Raw genomic sequence first — 17,309 nt, forward strand, 5'->3', positions numbered from 1 at the left:
CTGTGGCATTACAAATCACAACCACTAGGTGGAATCTCCATTACTGCCGTTCAAGATCAGGAAGACCATCAGTAATAACCCAGTACGAACTGGAAAGACAAGAACTCCTGCTGGGCTATGAAGGATCAAATTCTGTTTTCCTGAAGATACCAAAAATTTTTACCTGAATTTTACACCATATTCAAGGGGAACATAAACCAATATTGGAAAACAAAATTAGAATGTAAAAGCATTTCACCAAAATGGAGGTTAAAAATATAACCTCAATGAAAGATCAAAAAATTCTGGAAGGAAAATAAGCCCTGCAAATCAAATATAAATGACAAATGAGATGTTTACATAGAAATAGTACATAGGTATGACAAAATAATCATCCCTTTTACAATAAATAATTCAACATGGCTAATGGCAAACAGTCTTCATTCCTGGCTCCATGAGAAAGGTGACTGACATGGAAAACAGGCAAAGCAAATTCAGTAAATGTAAAGGAATGAAGAGAGCAAAAAATGGGTACAATTATGGAAACTGTGTTTAATCTAGAGAAGGCTTGCCTACTCACAGTAAGTTACTGTAGAAAGGTAAAAGGCTTAACAAGTTTCATAAAAATTTAAGATCAAAATAGAGGAATCACTTCTAACAGCAGAGCCCTTCCCTGAAAAACAAAGTTTCAGAAGAGAAGTCAGTTATGACGTTTTAAAATGTAAGGATCAAATAGGATCCTCAGGTGAATTAGGGTAGACAGGAACTTCTCAGAGGCCTGTCCTGGTCTATGATAGGATAACGCCACATACAACCAAGGACCTAAAAAGGGACATTACCCAGGCAACGCTGTTCACATAATTAACATTCTCCTCTAGGTGACAAAGAACAGTAAGCTCCGTGATCACTAACCAGGATATTTCTAAGTCACAGAAATTAGGAAGGAAGAAAGGAACTCAGAAAACAGACACACTATAGTGCAAGGCAATAACTGACGAAAAATAGGAAACACTAATGTTAACTTAAAGCCATTTGCTTCTGTTTACATGATTAATCTTTCTAAGGTAAAAAATCTCCTTCATCTTCTTTACTGATAATCTTTTAAACAGCACAAACAACTTGCTCTGCAACTAACAGGAAGCTCATGCAAAATTCAATAGCTCTGCCTAGTTTAGACTGGAGCTAGCAGGATATTCAAATCCTGAGAGGTCAGCTCAACCTACACAGTGCAGAACATTAGCTCAGCTTCTGAATGCATCACTGCCAATTTCTTTTGATTTCTGTTTTACTTCATTTCCTGTGATGACAGAGCCCACACCTAACATGCACAGTGAATCTTATTAACGCCAAAATTTTTCCCCTGCCTCTTCTTCATTCTTCACCTACTTCTTTCCCTCTGGGACCCACACTGCCATCCACTAACAGGTTGGAAATCTGGGGACCAGAGCAGGGTTTCCCAAACAAGAAAAATGCCTTTCCAGTGTCCTCACAAAGCCTTTCCCCATCTACAAACAAAGCTTTGTCATGACTCAAACCAGGTCATTAACTCATCCACTAAGTTTCACTTACCTTTTGGAAGGATCTTTCTGAAGACACAGTGAAAGTAATTTTCTAAAGGACTTGCCATACTTTTTCATCATTTCTTTATCCTCTACCCCTGTTTCCAAAGTGGGTGGATCATTTTGCAAAGTCAACATTAACACCTGCAGCAGAAGCAAACATGAAGACAGAATCTCAGTATAGCAATTGCCACAATCTAGTTTTGAATTTTTCATAAAAGTATAAAAGACCATCCTTGATTAGATACAAAGTGCTTTCCCATGATTTTAACTTTGCAGAAATTGTGTATTCAAAGTATTCATTGTCAGTGCAAATCTGTTCATGGCCCCTTTAACCTTTTTGTTATTCCATTGATAGAATTTACGAAATTTGCTGTATGTGTTAAGAATGATCCGGACAGAGCTTTCTGGGAACTGGCTCTTGTACTCCCTCGAGGAGCACGTCGCTCCAGCACAGGCTGGTTGGGAAAGCGGCTGGAGGAGGAGAGAGAGGGCCAGAGAGGCAGTGACTGTTCACATGTACAGGTCATTCATAAGTAAGGAACTGCCTGTACTGGAGGCTTCTGTAACACATTACTAGCCCTAAAAATAAAACCACAACATCCCAGTAGGTAACATGATTTCCTTTTTTAAAAAAATGAGAAAACATACAGAAAATTGCTAAAAGGCCTTGCAAAACTGAGAGCCAGACACTGAAGGACAGCCAGAATATAACTGAGTTGCTAAACACTGTCATCAAATCCAAAGTCCTTGCTGCTTTTGGAGGGGGGCAAAACAAAATAAAATATAGCTTTAAATCAAAAAGGTAAAAATTCCACTCTTTCACACTAACTTCAAAATTATTTGCTTTAAAAAAAGAAAGCAGAAGGCGTAGAAAACTACTAGCCTTATTAATGCATAAACCAGCCTTAATTTATGCAAATGCTATACATGTCAAGCCTCTTTTCAAACACTTTCAGATGTGTGAATAGATGAAGGATGAAAGTGATGGCTTATTGTTTGTGGAGGATAATAGCCAACAGGAGAAAGTGGGGGACTGAGAACTCTGAAGAAAAGTCCTAGAGGACTCCAGGCTGGGACAAGCAAGTGCGACTTTTAATTCGGGTGGGAAAATCTAAGAAGAGGCAAAAGAAAGAAAAACCGAATGAAAGAAAAAATCCTTCAGGGTTACTTCAGTGCTTTTTCTGCAAAAGGCCACTTCAACTGTTTACACTTCAATTTTAAATTTTCTGCTAGCACAATCAGGTCTATGTATATGCACGCACATACTCTAAAACCTTAACCACGCTAATATATATAAAACAAAAAAATGGACTACACTAAAACCTTAGTAGAGACTGTCTGTGGCTGACAAGATTATGGGCGACTGTTTCTCTTCTTTAGTCTGACTTGCACATCCAAACTTTCTACAATAAGAATACATTACTTCTTTTAATCAGTAAAACTCACTTTTTATCGTTGGCTTAATAAATCCTCCTAAATTTTTCCAAGAACCATGAAACAATCATAGACCATATTCTCTGTAAAACAGCATTATAATTTCACTAAACTTTTCAGCCTCAAAACAAAATCCAGTTGGGTAATTAGCCCTGATACCACTATCTCAGAACTAAGAGAAATAATGGGGTACAGGTCAGTTAAAAGAATAGCAGAAACATGAAAATAGCATCCAAACACGTTACTTCCCAAAAACACTGTGGCTCATTTATATCAGATGAGTCGCCAACATTGCACTATGAGAGCAGGGGTAAAAATGTTGTAGTCCACTTAAAAAGAAAAAAAAAAAAGCCCTGAAAATCTGGGAAATCCATTTGCAGAGATGACATCACTATAATCTATTCTGAGATTTTCTTTGGGAACCTGGAGTTGTTCTGCTATCAAAAGAGTAATGACCAGCATTTGTCATTGCTATGACCTCCATCGACCAATCTGATCACATTATTTTCTCAACTCTGTGCTAAGACTATAAAGCAAGCTTCAAAGCTGGGAATTATGCTACTTTTGTCCTATTCTGTCCGCTGAGAAAATCAGACAACATTCAACTTGGCTGCGTTTTTCCATTAATTCTCCTTGGGTCTAAGAGAAGAATGAAGATGTTCAAATGAATTTGAAAACAGATTCCGTCCAATCACATTTTAACCCTGACATAGTATTTTCAATTGTAATTACTTTCATGGGAGGATACTTGTGATAAGGCGCTGCTCCTGTTGCTAATTCAATGGCAGTTATTCCAAAACTCCACATGTCAGCCTTGAAGTCGTAGCCTCTCACCTAAGAAAGAAAGCAGGAAAAAACACCATCATACAGCAGGCATGTTATACATCATCAAGTTCATATCATGTCAGAAATCTACAGCTGTTTATGTATAACTTTCATGTTAGTTCGCTAATTAGCTAGCAATTGAGAATTAAATCTTAGTTACATGATGCATTCTACTAAAATGATAGATATAAATGAAATTAATGATCTGTATGATTGTACTGTGTCCAAGTCACTTCTTTTTTTTCTTTCTTTTTTTTTTTTGTTTTACCTGTTCCATGACTTCAGGGGCCATCCAACATGGGGTGCCAACGAATGTTTTTCTTACTTTATTTCGGGTAACATCACCCCCTGTTGCTAAGAATGCACTTACCCCAAAATCTGAAAGGGGGAAAAAAAAAACAGCCTTATTTTACGTAAGACATTATGGCTTAGAAATTGTAAATTTTTGAGCATGTCTATTCTCTGTGAGTTTTACGGTGGTGATGAACTGTTCTGAACATATCTATGGCACTCTCTTGGGTACACACAAGGCAGACCTGCCCTTTGCCATCCCCTGTACCTTGCAGAACACCATCACCAGTAATGGGCCACAAGCCTGCCAGTCTAAAAGCTTAGCATACCAATTTAAAGGGTCTTACTTTTAGCTGAGACATATAAAGATAAGATATATAAAGCCAACATGCCCAAGTTTGTCCATATCCAAAAAAGCCTAGTCAGCAAAGATTGATTTTCTGGACGATTTTCATAAGTACAGATGCAATGGACTGTAGAAGCAAATCACATTTTTCTTAACACTCATTATATACCAGAAGTTCGTTTCATGAGAAGATGAATTAGTTAGGCATACTGTAGAGGTTGAGCATCCCAAAATGACTGTGACCAAAAATGTTTTAGATTTTGGATTTTTTCTAATTTTAAAATACATGCATTATATACTCAATGAGTTAAGTATCCCTCATTTGAAAACCAGAAATCTGAAATGTCCCAAAGAACATTTCCTTTGAATGTCACTTCAGCATTCAAAAAGTTTCAGAATTTGGAGCATTTGGGATTCCAGATTTTCTGATTTAGGGATACTCAACCTATATATACATATAGGCATATGTGCAAAAATTCTATTTGTATGTACAGTACACAAGGGAATGCCTGGCGATTATTAATGTACTATTCTTGCTTTCATTTTTACATAACGGTTAAAAGTAATTACTAAGTTAAAGTACCAGCTACTCAAGACTAGTGTACCTATCAATGATAGCCAGGTCAAGGACTGCTAAATAGTGAGTGAGCTGGTAGGTAGTAATAAAAACAGGTAGTCAGCACCTCAAAACACCACAGCACACTGTGCAGTCTGAGCCCCTGCAAATCGCTCTTATATACTTTTCCTTCGCTAGTCCCCTTTGTTGACTGCCAGGGTGACGGCAATTACCAAAAAACAACGTCAAGCATAAACCAAGGTCAAAATGTGTTAGCATCTGCTGTACGCCTATAAGGTTAGCTTACGCAATTGTGACTTAACAACACTGTAACTAGTTTCCTGAGTAGAAATATATTGAATGTTGCATTTTATTTATATTTAAATTTACTTGTACTCCCAACAGGATTTCAACTACAAATAAAAGGAATGAAAATTGACAAGTTGAGTCTTTGTTCCAACTGCTACTCTCATGTTCATGCTGAATAAAAGTATATATTTTTAAACTGCTATATAATATAATATGCCTATATGTTTCCAACTCTAAAACCCTTTTAATTCTTGTATTGCAGCCAGAAAACTGAAGTCTTGTGAAAAGAAATCTCTGAAACCAGTCAGTCTCCTGTGGGTGGGAGAAGATACAGTTCATCCTCTTAGAAAAAAGTTAGGTGAATTAAAATATTTGTAAGCATCTACTATATCTGGCTGGAAAAAAAATGTATGATAAAGCTTTTAAAGCTACTAATTTCAAGATAATTTATATGTCTAAAAAGAAGTTCAATAATGAATCCAATATTTCATTTTTATTAAAATTTTATAGTATGAAATAAATACATATCATCTATAAATTAAGGATATGGTAAAAGCTTCTTCAAGGAAAAATTGATTCTTTAAATGCAATTGAAGCAACTCTATGCCCTAACGTCTTCCTAAAAGACATAATCCAGGTAAAAATCCATCGTTAACATTAGATATACTTTCAAATCCTTAAAAATGCTACTTGCTTACATTACACATTTTAAAAAGCTAGGCAAACAGTTGAAAAAGATGTATAGTAGCAATTTATTACTGACAATACCCCTTCAATATATCTGTCATGATTCACATATTTATTCAGAGCCTCCACTTTGAACACTCACTTTTAACATCATAAACAGATGGTTAAATGTCTTTAAAACTCAGATCAAAAATTTCAGGAGCACATCTACTCACTCTATGACTACAGAATAAATCCACAATTTGCTCCTATGCATGGCTAATGTGTATATAGAAAGATTTATGGGTACTCAGTAACAAAACATTTTGACCAAAGTGTGCTTATGTTATATAAACAAAAAATTGGTATATTCTGTTGAGATAGCTTGCATATGACAGTTAGAATGAGGTCGCAGAACAGTGACAGCGAAAAGCCATCCTTGTCCCCTAAGGAGTACATCTATACAGCCAAAGAGAATGGCTCCAGATACCCTTAGGTCCAAAACCATGGACATTTTTCTAGTAACATGGAATCGAAAGCTACAAATAAAGTCAGCCAGTCCATCTCCCTGCCTCCAGGAGTAACTGGAGGATATGGGTAAAACCTGCTTTAAGAAAAACAACAACAGCAACAACAAAGAATGCCGTCATCCTAATAGCGAAAAGGCTCTAACATTTTCTGAATCCATCCACTTCTTTGCTTTTCCACAGCCACTGCCTTCGTTTAAGCCACTTCTTGCCAAGATTTCTGCAGCAGCCTCCTAAGTCCCCATCTCCCTTCTTTCCCCAGACCCAGGCTCCAGCAACCAGGCCTTGCTATGTCAAAGGCCTGAGCCCTCCTAAAAAGTCTTTCAGGCCAGGCGTGGTGACTCACGCCTGTAATCCCAGCACTTTGGGAGACCAAGGTAGGCAAATCACGAGTTCAGGAGTTCGAGACCATCCTGGCCAATGTAGTGAAACACTGTCTCTGCTAAAAAATACAAAAGATTAGCTGGGCATGGTGATACATGCCTGTAGTCCCAGCTACTCAAGAGGCTGAGGCAGGAGAATCGCTTGAACCCAGGAGGCAGAGGTTGCAGTGAGCCAAGATTGTGCCACTGCACTCCAGCTTGGTGACAGAGCAAGACTCCATCTCAAAAATAAATAAATAAATAAATAGTCTTTCAAGGCTCCCTGTCCCCTCAGGAAAAAGCCAAAATCCTCCAGCATAACATGTAAACCTGACTCCCCTTTCCTCTTCTGCCCTACGTATATCACTACTTTCAGATTCAGAGAGTAAGCTCCAGCCTACTGAACAACTTCCTTTTTATTCCCTGATCCCAGCACCTCCTTGGCCTCACCAGTGTTGCCTTTGCCCATGATGCTTCGTCATCTAGGTACATCATCCCTCCACGCTGAACAGGAACACCAGCAGAGGGCTTTCTGCATGACCTTGTTAATGGCAAAGCATCTCCAGCACCCTGGCTCCTGGTGAGTAGTCTGATGTGCATCCATCACCTTTGCGTAATTTGGCCCAAGTGATTTCAGTAACATTGGCTATGGTCTTATTTTGATGTGTGAATGCTACTAAACCTTGTGGAGGGTTTGCAGCTATGGTTATCTGGTTTGGAAAGTGGCAGATCTACTGGGAAACAGCACAGGACTAATGGGCAAGAGCTGAGTATTGACAGTGATTAGGCCTAAGGCGAGACTATTACTCAATTGTATGACTCCAGAAAGGGACTTAAAACTTTCTAGGCCTTATTGGGATTCTTATCTAGGCCTATTTTTATTTATTTTTTTATTTTTTTCAGACAGGGTCTCACTCTGTCACCTAAGATGGAGTACAGTGGCACGATCATGGCTCACTGCATCCTTAACCTCCCATGCTCAAGCGATCCTCCTACCTTGGTCTCCCAAGTAGCTATGACTATAGGCATAGGCTACCATACCTATCTAATTTATTTTCACTTTTTGTAGAGATGGAGTCTCTATCTATGTTGCCCAGGCTGGTCTCAAACTCTTGCGCTCAAGCAATCATCCTGTCTCAGCCTCCCAAAGTGCTGGAATTATAAGCATGAGCCACCATGCCCAGGTCCTATTTTTATATTACTTTCATATTTATATGACTCATATTTTGTTTTACCATATATGAATATTCTTTATGACAACTGTTAGGTAGATCAATAAGCCACTATTTGCTGTCTTTTCATAAATAAGGCAAGTAGGCTGAGGGGATAAGCACAAACATTTCAGAGTGGCAGAGATAAAATAGGAGAAACACATGTTTGTTGAATTTAACAATATTTGTCAGGCATGATTGTTCATTAGGTGGGTGTGGTGACATGTGCCTGTAATCTCAGCTAGTTGGGAGGATGAAATGAGAGAATCACTAGAATCCGGGAGGTCAAGGATACAGTAATCTGTGATCATGCCACAGCACTCCAGTCTGGCCAACAGAGTGAGCCTCTGTCTCAGAATAAAATTTTAAAAAGCATATTCCCACCTAAGTAGGAAGGTAAGATATGAAAATAATAAGAAAACAACATGTAAAATCAAACGCAATGTGTAAAATCAACTACTACGTTGTCTGCATAGAAGCAGAGGAGCTACAATCGTAATGGTCATGGAAGACTATCTCCAAAGTGGGCCCTGGAGGCAGCCTTGAAGATGAGGTGAAGATTCAGATGAGCAAGCCCGACAGGATACAAATTCCAAACAAAGAAACGTCATGAGCAAAGCACAAGTGTGGAGCCAAGAAGAAAAACTGTCGGACAGCTGCAAGGGTAGAAAACTCAAACTCCTACAGCGTCCAGGCAGGAATACAAAGGAGAAAAGAGGGTCCTGAAAATCAACAGCTAGAGTCTCAGTGACAGGGACCCTTGATACTCAGTCTCTGTGATGGGAGACTTTAGGGAGTGCTGGGCCCTGTGTGATGCCCTGGAGCCCACTGTCAGCACCCTCCCACCAAGGTCCAAGGCAGGCCCCTGCTGCTTGGCACCAGAAGAAAGCTGACACAGAGAGAAATGTAGACCCAGCATTGCTGGATCTCCCAGTTTTCCCAGGGAAGCCAAACACTGGAATCTCCATGAAAAAGCTCCCTTTCTTGTTGTTGGCAACTAATTCATTTTTTTAAAAAACTGGAAAAGCGATTTCTCCCACCTAATTTAGTCTGCAAAACTAGTCTGCCAACTGTGTGGTTATAATGCCTAAAATTTACCTGAAATACTTCACAATATACCATGTGATGTTATGTTTATGAAACCACAACCTAGGTGGTCAGCTGGCATTCTAACCAAGAATGCCTAGTGCTGAGGGGTTTCAACAGCACTCAACTCAGGATGCCAGAGGCAGCTGCTGGAAGTGTATCTATCATCCAAATCCAAATACAGTGAGTATAAGCCAGGTGATGGACTGTCCAAAAGGGTTAACATTAGGGAAAACAGTGACCTGTTGGGAGGTATGATACATGTTAGAAATCGGCTTTCACTGCTGAAAATAAAGGTTCTTAGCACACAGAGAGTGGCTAAAATATTTCAGAATACTTTGCATGAACAGCATAAAATAATCCCAGCCCTTGCATGAACAGAATAAAACAATCCATCCAGTCCAACTATAGACTATACTCCTAACCAGTTCTGTGGAAGTTGGATTCCTAATAGCAAGCATAAGGATAAAACAAAAATTGCATCTCGGCCAGGCTCGGTGGCTCAAGCCTGTAATTCCAGCACTTTGGGAGGCCGAGGTGGGTGGATCACGAGGTCAAGAGATCAAGACCATCAAGTTTAACATGGTGAATCCCTGTCTCTACTAAAAATACAAAAATTAGCTGGGCATGGTGGCATGTGCCTGTAATCTCAGCTACTCAGGAGGCTGAGGCAGAATTGCCTGAACCCAGGAGGCGGAGGTTGCGGTGAGCCGAGATCGCGCCATTGCACTCCAGCCTGGGTAACAACAGCGAAACTCTGTCTCCAAAAAAAAACTGCATCTGGAATCTTGGCATGTCTGCCTCTAATGAATTTTTCAGTCACCTATGAGTAGAAAGAACAGGGATTTCCTTGAGCTGACAGAACGAATTGTGAGAACTGTTTAGGGGCTTGCTTGCTAATGAATGGCAAAATTTGCTCTGAAACTTGATTTCTCTAAAACCTGTAAGGGAGGCGGTGGGTAAATATCCAACCCTCACCTACCTCAAACTTCTACAGTATCTGCTATTCTCTTTGAAAAGGAACCTGAGTTGTGCATGAACAACACTGACTTAGGTCAATTTAGTCTTTGATTAGAGAGTAATGGGATCACTGTTTGAGAGTTCAGAGCTTCCTAAAATGTAGCTACAAGGAGTTAAAAGAGACACTGATGCAATAGGATCCCCCATAGTTTCAGGTTCTTTCCTATAAGCAGCTTCTTTTCCACAGGGGCCTTGATTTTTAAAAGCAGGGAAGCACTGGTGTCGAGGGGCCCAACCAACCACAGAGTCTGAGCATCAGGTAAGGGAACGTGTACTTGATTCAATTAATAGCTGTTCTTCCCTCTCTCGCTAGAGGAGAACATTTGGCAACGGTGACCACGCAGGGATGCTCAGGAAAGGAAAAAGACCAGAAGCAGGGAAGACCACAACCACAGGCCAGGAGTAAAATCAACAGAGCCTGTATATGAATAGAGACGTTGGAAATGGACAGGATTAGACAAATTCTTAAGAAAAGATGATTATTTAGTAGATATTGGAATTAAAAAAGAGGAAGGAATAAAAAGATTAGATGACTTGCCAAGGAACATACAGCAAGTTATTGAAGGTCTGAATAAAATCCACAGTCCTTCAGAAAGGAGTCAGCTACTTAGCCCTAGTCTCCTTTTCTGGAAAGTTCAGCATATTTTTTCTTTATTGAAAAGGAAATGCAAAATGGAATAATGGGGTTAAGATTCCACAACTCCTAAGCTCTTCTCTGCGTAAAGAGCAAGTTGTGATTACCCAACACAGAAAAACTGGTTTGAGGTTCACTGGTTAATCCTAAATGTCATATTTATATCATCAAAACCAATCCCTTTATAATTTGGTTTGATTCCCAGTTGTTGTTTTTTTCTCATGAGAGACTCTCAAGACTTGACTGACAAAACTGAAATGTTCTTCTAAACACCCATTTTCGGGGCTGCCAGCATCCGGCCTTCCCGAGTCCCACAGGTTTCCTTAAAATGTTATACCACCAACGTTGGATGATTCAAGAAGTACATTGTGACTTCAGTTATGCAAACTGTATAATAATGAGTAAAAAACAGAAGCAAATATTTTCCTAATTATGTTGGGAACAGACTAAAGAGAGTTGTTTTTTTTTTAACCACGTATTTCTTTATTTTCATATTATTTTTGTACTAGAATGTGTGCCAGTGGTACAGCACCCACTTATGCCTGGTACAGATGGGTGTGCACAATTTTGTACATGCACGGTGTGGGTTTAGACACCATGGGCTAACAGAGTTTTGATTTAGACACAACGCTGGGCTTTTAGTGAGAGCTAGCATGGGGAAATACATTAACCTAAATAGAATGATGATGACATGACCTGAACAAGATGAATACAAGAAACATGCTAATGGGCCCAGTATACTACACTCAGCACTAAAGGCACCATCTTCTGCTGCTAATTCCCAGGGCCCTTTCTCCCAATTTTCTTGGTGAGAGAAGAAAAACACAGACCAGAGAAAGTCACAGCTTTAGCAGTTAGAGAATCAGAGGCATGCCTCTTCCAACTGCAATCCAGCCTTACTTACGACATCCAGATTAATCTTCCTAAAGTGCAGTTTCTGATCATAGCACTCTCTAGTCAAAATCCTTCTCCCTCCACAGCATTTGAGAGTAACAAGAAAGCTCATTCTAGGCCATAATTCAGTATTTACATGAAAGCCAACAGGATTCTAGTATTGTTTCCTTCTCATCGCAATGCTTATTCAATTATGGTACACGTTAGCAAAGTGCTTTTGCTACTTTAACTGACCAAATCACACTTCTGTTTTATGTTTATGTATAATTAAATCCAGCCTTTGGATACTAATTCTTCTGTTTGTTTTCTTTTTGTTTAGAGAGGAAATAGGAGCAACTTTTTACTTTCCTGGAGCCCGACCAACATCAGAATGTCACCAGACCTCCAGACATGGAAAGCCAAGCCTGAGGGCAAAATGGGAGGGCCGCCGCGTACCTCCAACCTGCTAGGAAACCCTGCAGCCTAAAGCAGGAGAGAGCCTTCTGCTGCCCTGACTCAAAGAAGCCAGAGGGATACCTTAAGTCTTCCAGGTGGACGTTGCACTTATGGGCACCTGCGCTGTTGCTCAGCAGACGCAGCATAACCTAGGGCAAGAAGCAGAGTACAAAGCCCAGCGGATGAAGTCAAGATGCAGCAAGACCTGGAGCAGCAGCCACCGACACTCACTGAGCTGCCTTCCTTCTTGAAATAATGCTACTTTGCATGTACGGTAGCTTTCCCTCTAGTATTATAGTGGTATTCCAGCACACCCACAACCAAAGAGGCCAAACAGCAATGTGTGTGATGTAACATATGTAGCCCCTGTTCAGAGGCATACTGTGGGATCCTGATTCTATTAAGTTTGCATCAACAATCCCTAAAACTAACAGAAAGAGGACAAGCAGCAAGGGAAGACATAGAGCACAAAAAGGGGCCATGTTTCCACTCCAAAGAGGTGCTTTAAAATTGAACAGGCCTAAATGTTAAGTCCCAATGACACTCCCTGCTCATTTTCTTCTTTGAGCAACAGGTCCTCAAGCTTTACAATGGGGAGCTTAGAATATGATAGGTTCTCAACATCAGTTCTTGTAGCACACACTGTTGGTTGACTACCCAACATCCACATCCTGTTCTTTTCTACCAGAATCTTGATTCTGCTTGCCAGGCCTTGGGAGAGTCATCTTATTGATCTAAGCCAATAATGGCAGATGTTCTTTTGCACGAGTGAATGGTCTGAGGCTCTGCCCTAGTCCTGGCCTATAAGATCCAAAGGTAATGCAGTACTACTGGCTCTTGCAGGGAAGTTTTTCTCCTGAATAAAAGAACCATCCTACAAGGCTCCTTTGCTCCCCAGTCTCCTTCCTGTTTGAGAACTGTCATGTGAAGAGGTGATGCTGGCAGTGATAACAGCCCAAGAAGATGTGACAGATGGGATGGTGACAGCCCGTGAAGGCAGGTGCTGCCCAACCCCCGACTGTCAGTGCAGAAGGGAAAGCAGGAAAGAGTGCATGACCTCTGTGACATCTCTACGCCACTGCACCAACCCTGAAACCAAATGCCCAGACTTCTTGCTATGTGAGATAATTAACGTTTCTGTTGCTTAGTCTCCTTTCAGAACAGTACTCTTGTTATTTGTACCCAAAGCCTTCTTAACTCTCACAGCCTCCTGCCTTTCCTCCGTCTAGCCACATTGATTCATACTTCCTGACTGCTAAGGGTTAACCATTGCATCAGAGGCCAAAGTCATTGCAATCCCCAAAAGGACTTGGTAAAAAAATTAGCAAGAAAACAGTTTAGCACACAGTACAATTTTGGATTTTAAAACAGCTCCAGTATCAAGCATGGCTTTTAGTGCCAGAGGCATAAATTAAAACAAATAAATGCAGAGGCATCTCAAGGGGGAAGAAAACATACTGCAAGAAGAATCTAATTCACTTTTTGCCAATGTTGCTGTTGGGGCTATACTTACATAAACCTACAACAAAGAAAATAACATACTTCTAGGAAAATAGGAGACAGAAGTCACTTCAACACCCTAGTCTAGACCCTCGCTACTCAAAGTGCAGTCCATAAACCAGACCAGCATTACCTATTACCTGTAAGGCTTTAAATGCGGAATCTTGAGTCCCACTCCAGGCCTACTGAATCAGAATCTGAATTGCAGCAAGATCTCCAGCTGACTGTACTTGGAAGAAGAGAAGCACTGCTCTAGATTACTGTCTTCCTAGCAGGCACTATGGCATGATTCAGTGGGACTAGAAGATCTCAATGCACAGCCAACCCTACAGCTTCCTCTTTCACCTCTTGGATGAAGAGAACCATGGCAGTGGAGAAAGAGTGACAGGAAAAAAGTATTTGTGTGTGCATATTCATGTATCTTATGACACAGTAAGTCCAAGGGCAATCCTAAAACGAAATCATATCCCACACAGAACTATCTAACCCAGTGATTCTCAACTGTGTCTCACATGTCCAATAGAATAAATTCATCCACATGGTACACCTCATTGGGAATACACAGATTTTCATGAAATCATATTTAAGTTCATAAAAATAATTTATAATCACAGCACTTACTAATGGTTTATCAGTAACAGTTGCTCACTGTAGGTGTGACAGTGCTGGGAGAGAGGCTATAGATAAACATCACTCAGCGTACAGATTCATGTGGCACTACTCCTTTGTCTCTCATTTGTGAAAAACCTCTGATGAACTGTGTAAGGGTGATAGCAGATTGGTACAATCATATTATTAGAGTGATAACCTTGAATCTGCTTACCTTTTAAGCAAGTCAATAAATACATTGGCACCTTACTATTAATAATCAGTTATTCACACACCACTACAAACTGGGACACACCACTCATCTTGCTTGGAGAGAACCTGGTACCCAAAGAAGAACCAGGAAGAACAAAAGAGGGTCTTTTGACACCCTCACTCCCACCCAATCCCTTCCCCTCACCCCACATCAGGCTCCTGGTTTTCATTTCTATTTATTCCTTCTTGAAAGCAAATGGTAGATCGATGTGGTGACGTCACGCTCTCCCGGGCCGCGACCGATCCGTGGCGGGCGAGGGACTGACATTCATGGTGAATGGGACCGCTCTTCTCGCTCCGCCCGCGGTGGCCCCTCGCCTCCCCTCTCCCCGCCTGTGGGGTCTATGTTGGGAGGCGTTAGGGGTATGGAATCCGGCTCGACCTCGCTGTGCTTCCCCCTTCCTCTGCCTGGTGAGGGGGGGCGGCGGGGTCCTCTGACGCGGCAGGCATCCCTTGCTCTTGCCTCCTGTGGTTGTTGCCTTGCGGGGGCGGGCCCCTCTCCGCGGCGGTGGGGGGCTGTCCCGCCGGCCCATCGTGCTGCCCTTGCCGGGGTGGTGCGAGCGTTGGTTCTGCTTGGGCCTTTGCGGTGCTCCTGGAGCGCCCCAGGTTGTCCCTCAGGTGCCTGAGGCCGAGCGGTGGTGTCGTTCCCGCCCCCGGTGCCCCCTCCTCCGGTTGCTACCGTGGGGTCTACGTGTGGGTCCTGAGGAGGAGCTCAGCTCGTTGGGGGGGGTCGTCGAGGTGGTCGAGCGAGGTGCGCCCCTCCCGCGCGGGGCAAGGGGCGCCTCGGGTTTTCCTCCTCTCGCCGTAGAATTTTATTTTATTTTATATTACAAAAATTAAAAAAAAAAAAAAGAAAGAAAGCAAATGGTGCTTACTGGTCTTGTTTGGCTCTACACACCATGGCCCCAACCACGGCATGGCGTCCAAGTCATTCACAGTCAAAAAACATAATCTGCAGTATTTCCTAAGTCTGGGCCCTACAGAATCACTTTTCAACTTCTCTAGACAAATCCATCTTCCCTGTCTATTAATGAGGGAGTGGTAGTCATGACCTTCTTTGAAACATCTGATAATGACAATTTCACAGCCTTTCTCTGACAACAAAAGAAGAACTCCTAAGACAGTCTATAAAGGACAGAGTTTCATCTTTTAAAACAAAAGAAACACAAAGAAGCAAGTCTTCCCATGACTGGGGTCTCATATTGGTAGACTCTTGACATTGACATCAACCAGTTTCCTTCAAATAGGCTACATCCTTTGCACCTGCTACAAGGAATCAAATCAATTCACGACAGATGAAAGAAAAATTCAACAGGATGATTCTTGGTAAAAATACTGAGGTTGCCACTCCCTCCCCAGTTCCTCAGCCATTCTCTCAATCAAGACAATAACAGGGACAAAAAGAATCAGTGGTGGTCAATGCCAACTATATTTGGCTCAGAGTTCAACTGACTGATAGAGTCAATTAGCCACAGCAGTGGAGAGCACCAGTTGAACAAAATAGCAAACCACAGATAATCTGCCCATCTATGTCAGAGCTACAGAACCATTGCCCCAAAGCAGGTGAATTTTCAGTAAGAAGTGGAGTCAGTGGTCAAACCTGGAGGAGCAACAGAAGGGAAGGTTGGAGGAGTTGTCTCAGGCCAGCTGTGCTGAAGGTTCCAGGCAAGAGAAAAATTTTTCAAGTCCAATGATACACGTGACCAAGAGCTCGCTAGTGGTCAACTTTCTATTAAATATGATAATTATATTGCACAAAGGAAAAACACAGATAATTCCCACACAGGTAATGTCCATTCGTCCCTGGATACCCAATGTGGGGTAGGAGGACTATTTTTAAAGATGCTCTGGTAAAAGCGGTCACAGGACACAGCCTTGGCTTACTCTCCTCTCTATGCCCAAGATCTTCCTCTGATTTGAATTCTTTAAAATAGTACTGAGAACATCTTTAGTGACGGCAACTAATGAAGGGTTATTTGAACATTTTGATGCAAGATAGGTCCTCGGAGAGCATCTTGTCAACCTTCCTTACTTTACAATGGAAGGAACTGAGCTCTGGGGCTGCTGAACTGACAAAAGGCCTAAAGTAGGGGTGAAACCTAATGGCAAGAAGTGAAAGTGAAGTCTGAGGAGATCTGAGAGTGATATGCTTTTATGACCTTCAGAATGACCTAAACTAATCCACAATTGCTCGACAGTCCTCAGACGCTTCATCTGAAGGACGTATTGTCCTGAGCCCACACAGTTGTTGTAAGGAGAGCACCAGGAAAGTATATTATACAGGTATTATTGTTTCCCAAGCCAAAGGTATGCTTCCAAAGTCAGCGAGGACTTCTGGCTGGCCATATCCACAGAGACAGGCACGAACACCTTAGATCAAATATTAATGTCTAAATTTCCAATGCAATATTCATATACCTGCAGGTGATCTTTTTTATACAAATCTCCATTCAACTAGTGCTGCTATCAGAAGACTCCATTAAGCCACAATAGCCCATCTGTACATGTTAAAGATATGATCCCTATGGGAGAAGATTAAAATAACACAACTCCAGTTGCTACAAGTATTTAAGGAAACAATGCACATTATTTTTTTTACAAAGTTTTGAGAAGGATTAGCTGAATCTTCAAAGAATCTGCAGATTTCCAAGTCTGTGATAAAAGAAAACCTCAGGGGGGGTGGATCCAAGATGGCCGTTTAGGAACAGCTCAGGATTGCAGCTCCCAGTGAAAGCGCAGAGGGTGAGTGGACGCCGTGTTTTTATTGCCCACAGACTAGGAAATTCCCGGGCAGAGGTGCTCCACGGTCAC

At 41.4% G+C, this 17,309-nt stretch overlaps 1 protein-coding gene across 1 annotated transcript in view; it reads right to left on the minus strand.

The window, feature by feature from the left end:
• The window catches only part of STK39 (serine/threonine kinase 39), a 325,035-nt gene that overhangs the window by 205,985 nt on the left and 101,741 nt on the right, over positions 1 to 17,309 (minus strand). The window contains exons 6-8 of the mRNA XM_017548524.2: positions 4,069 to 4,178; positions 3,708 to 3,809; positions 1,549 to 1,682 (exon numbers count right to left, since the gene is read on the minus strand). Of these exons, the coding sequence (XP_017404013.1) occupies positions 1,549 to 1,682; positions 3,708 to 3,809; positions 4,069 to 4,178 (346 nt within the window). The remainder of the gene's footprint in view (positions 1 to 1,548; positions 1,683 to 3,707; positions 3,810 to 4,068; positions 4,179 to 17,309) is intronic.

This window comes from Cebus imitator, unplaced genomic scaffold (assembly GCF_001604975.1).
Source record: "Cebus imitator isolate Cc_AM_T3 unplaced genomic scaffold, Cebus_imitator-1.0 Scaffold10, whole genome shotgun sequence".
Taxonomy (NCBI): domain Eukaryota; kingdom Metazoa; phylum Chordata; class Mammalia; order Primates; family Cebidae; genus Cebus; species Cebus imitator.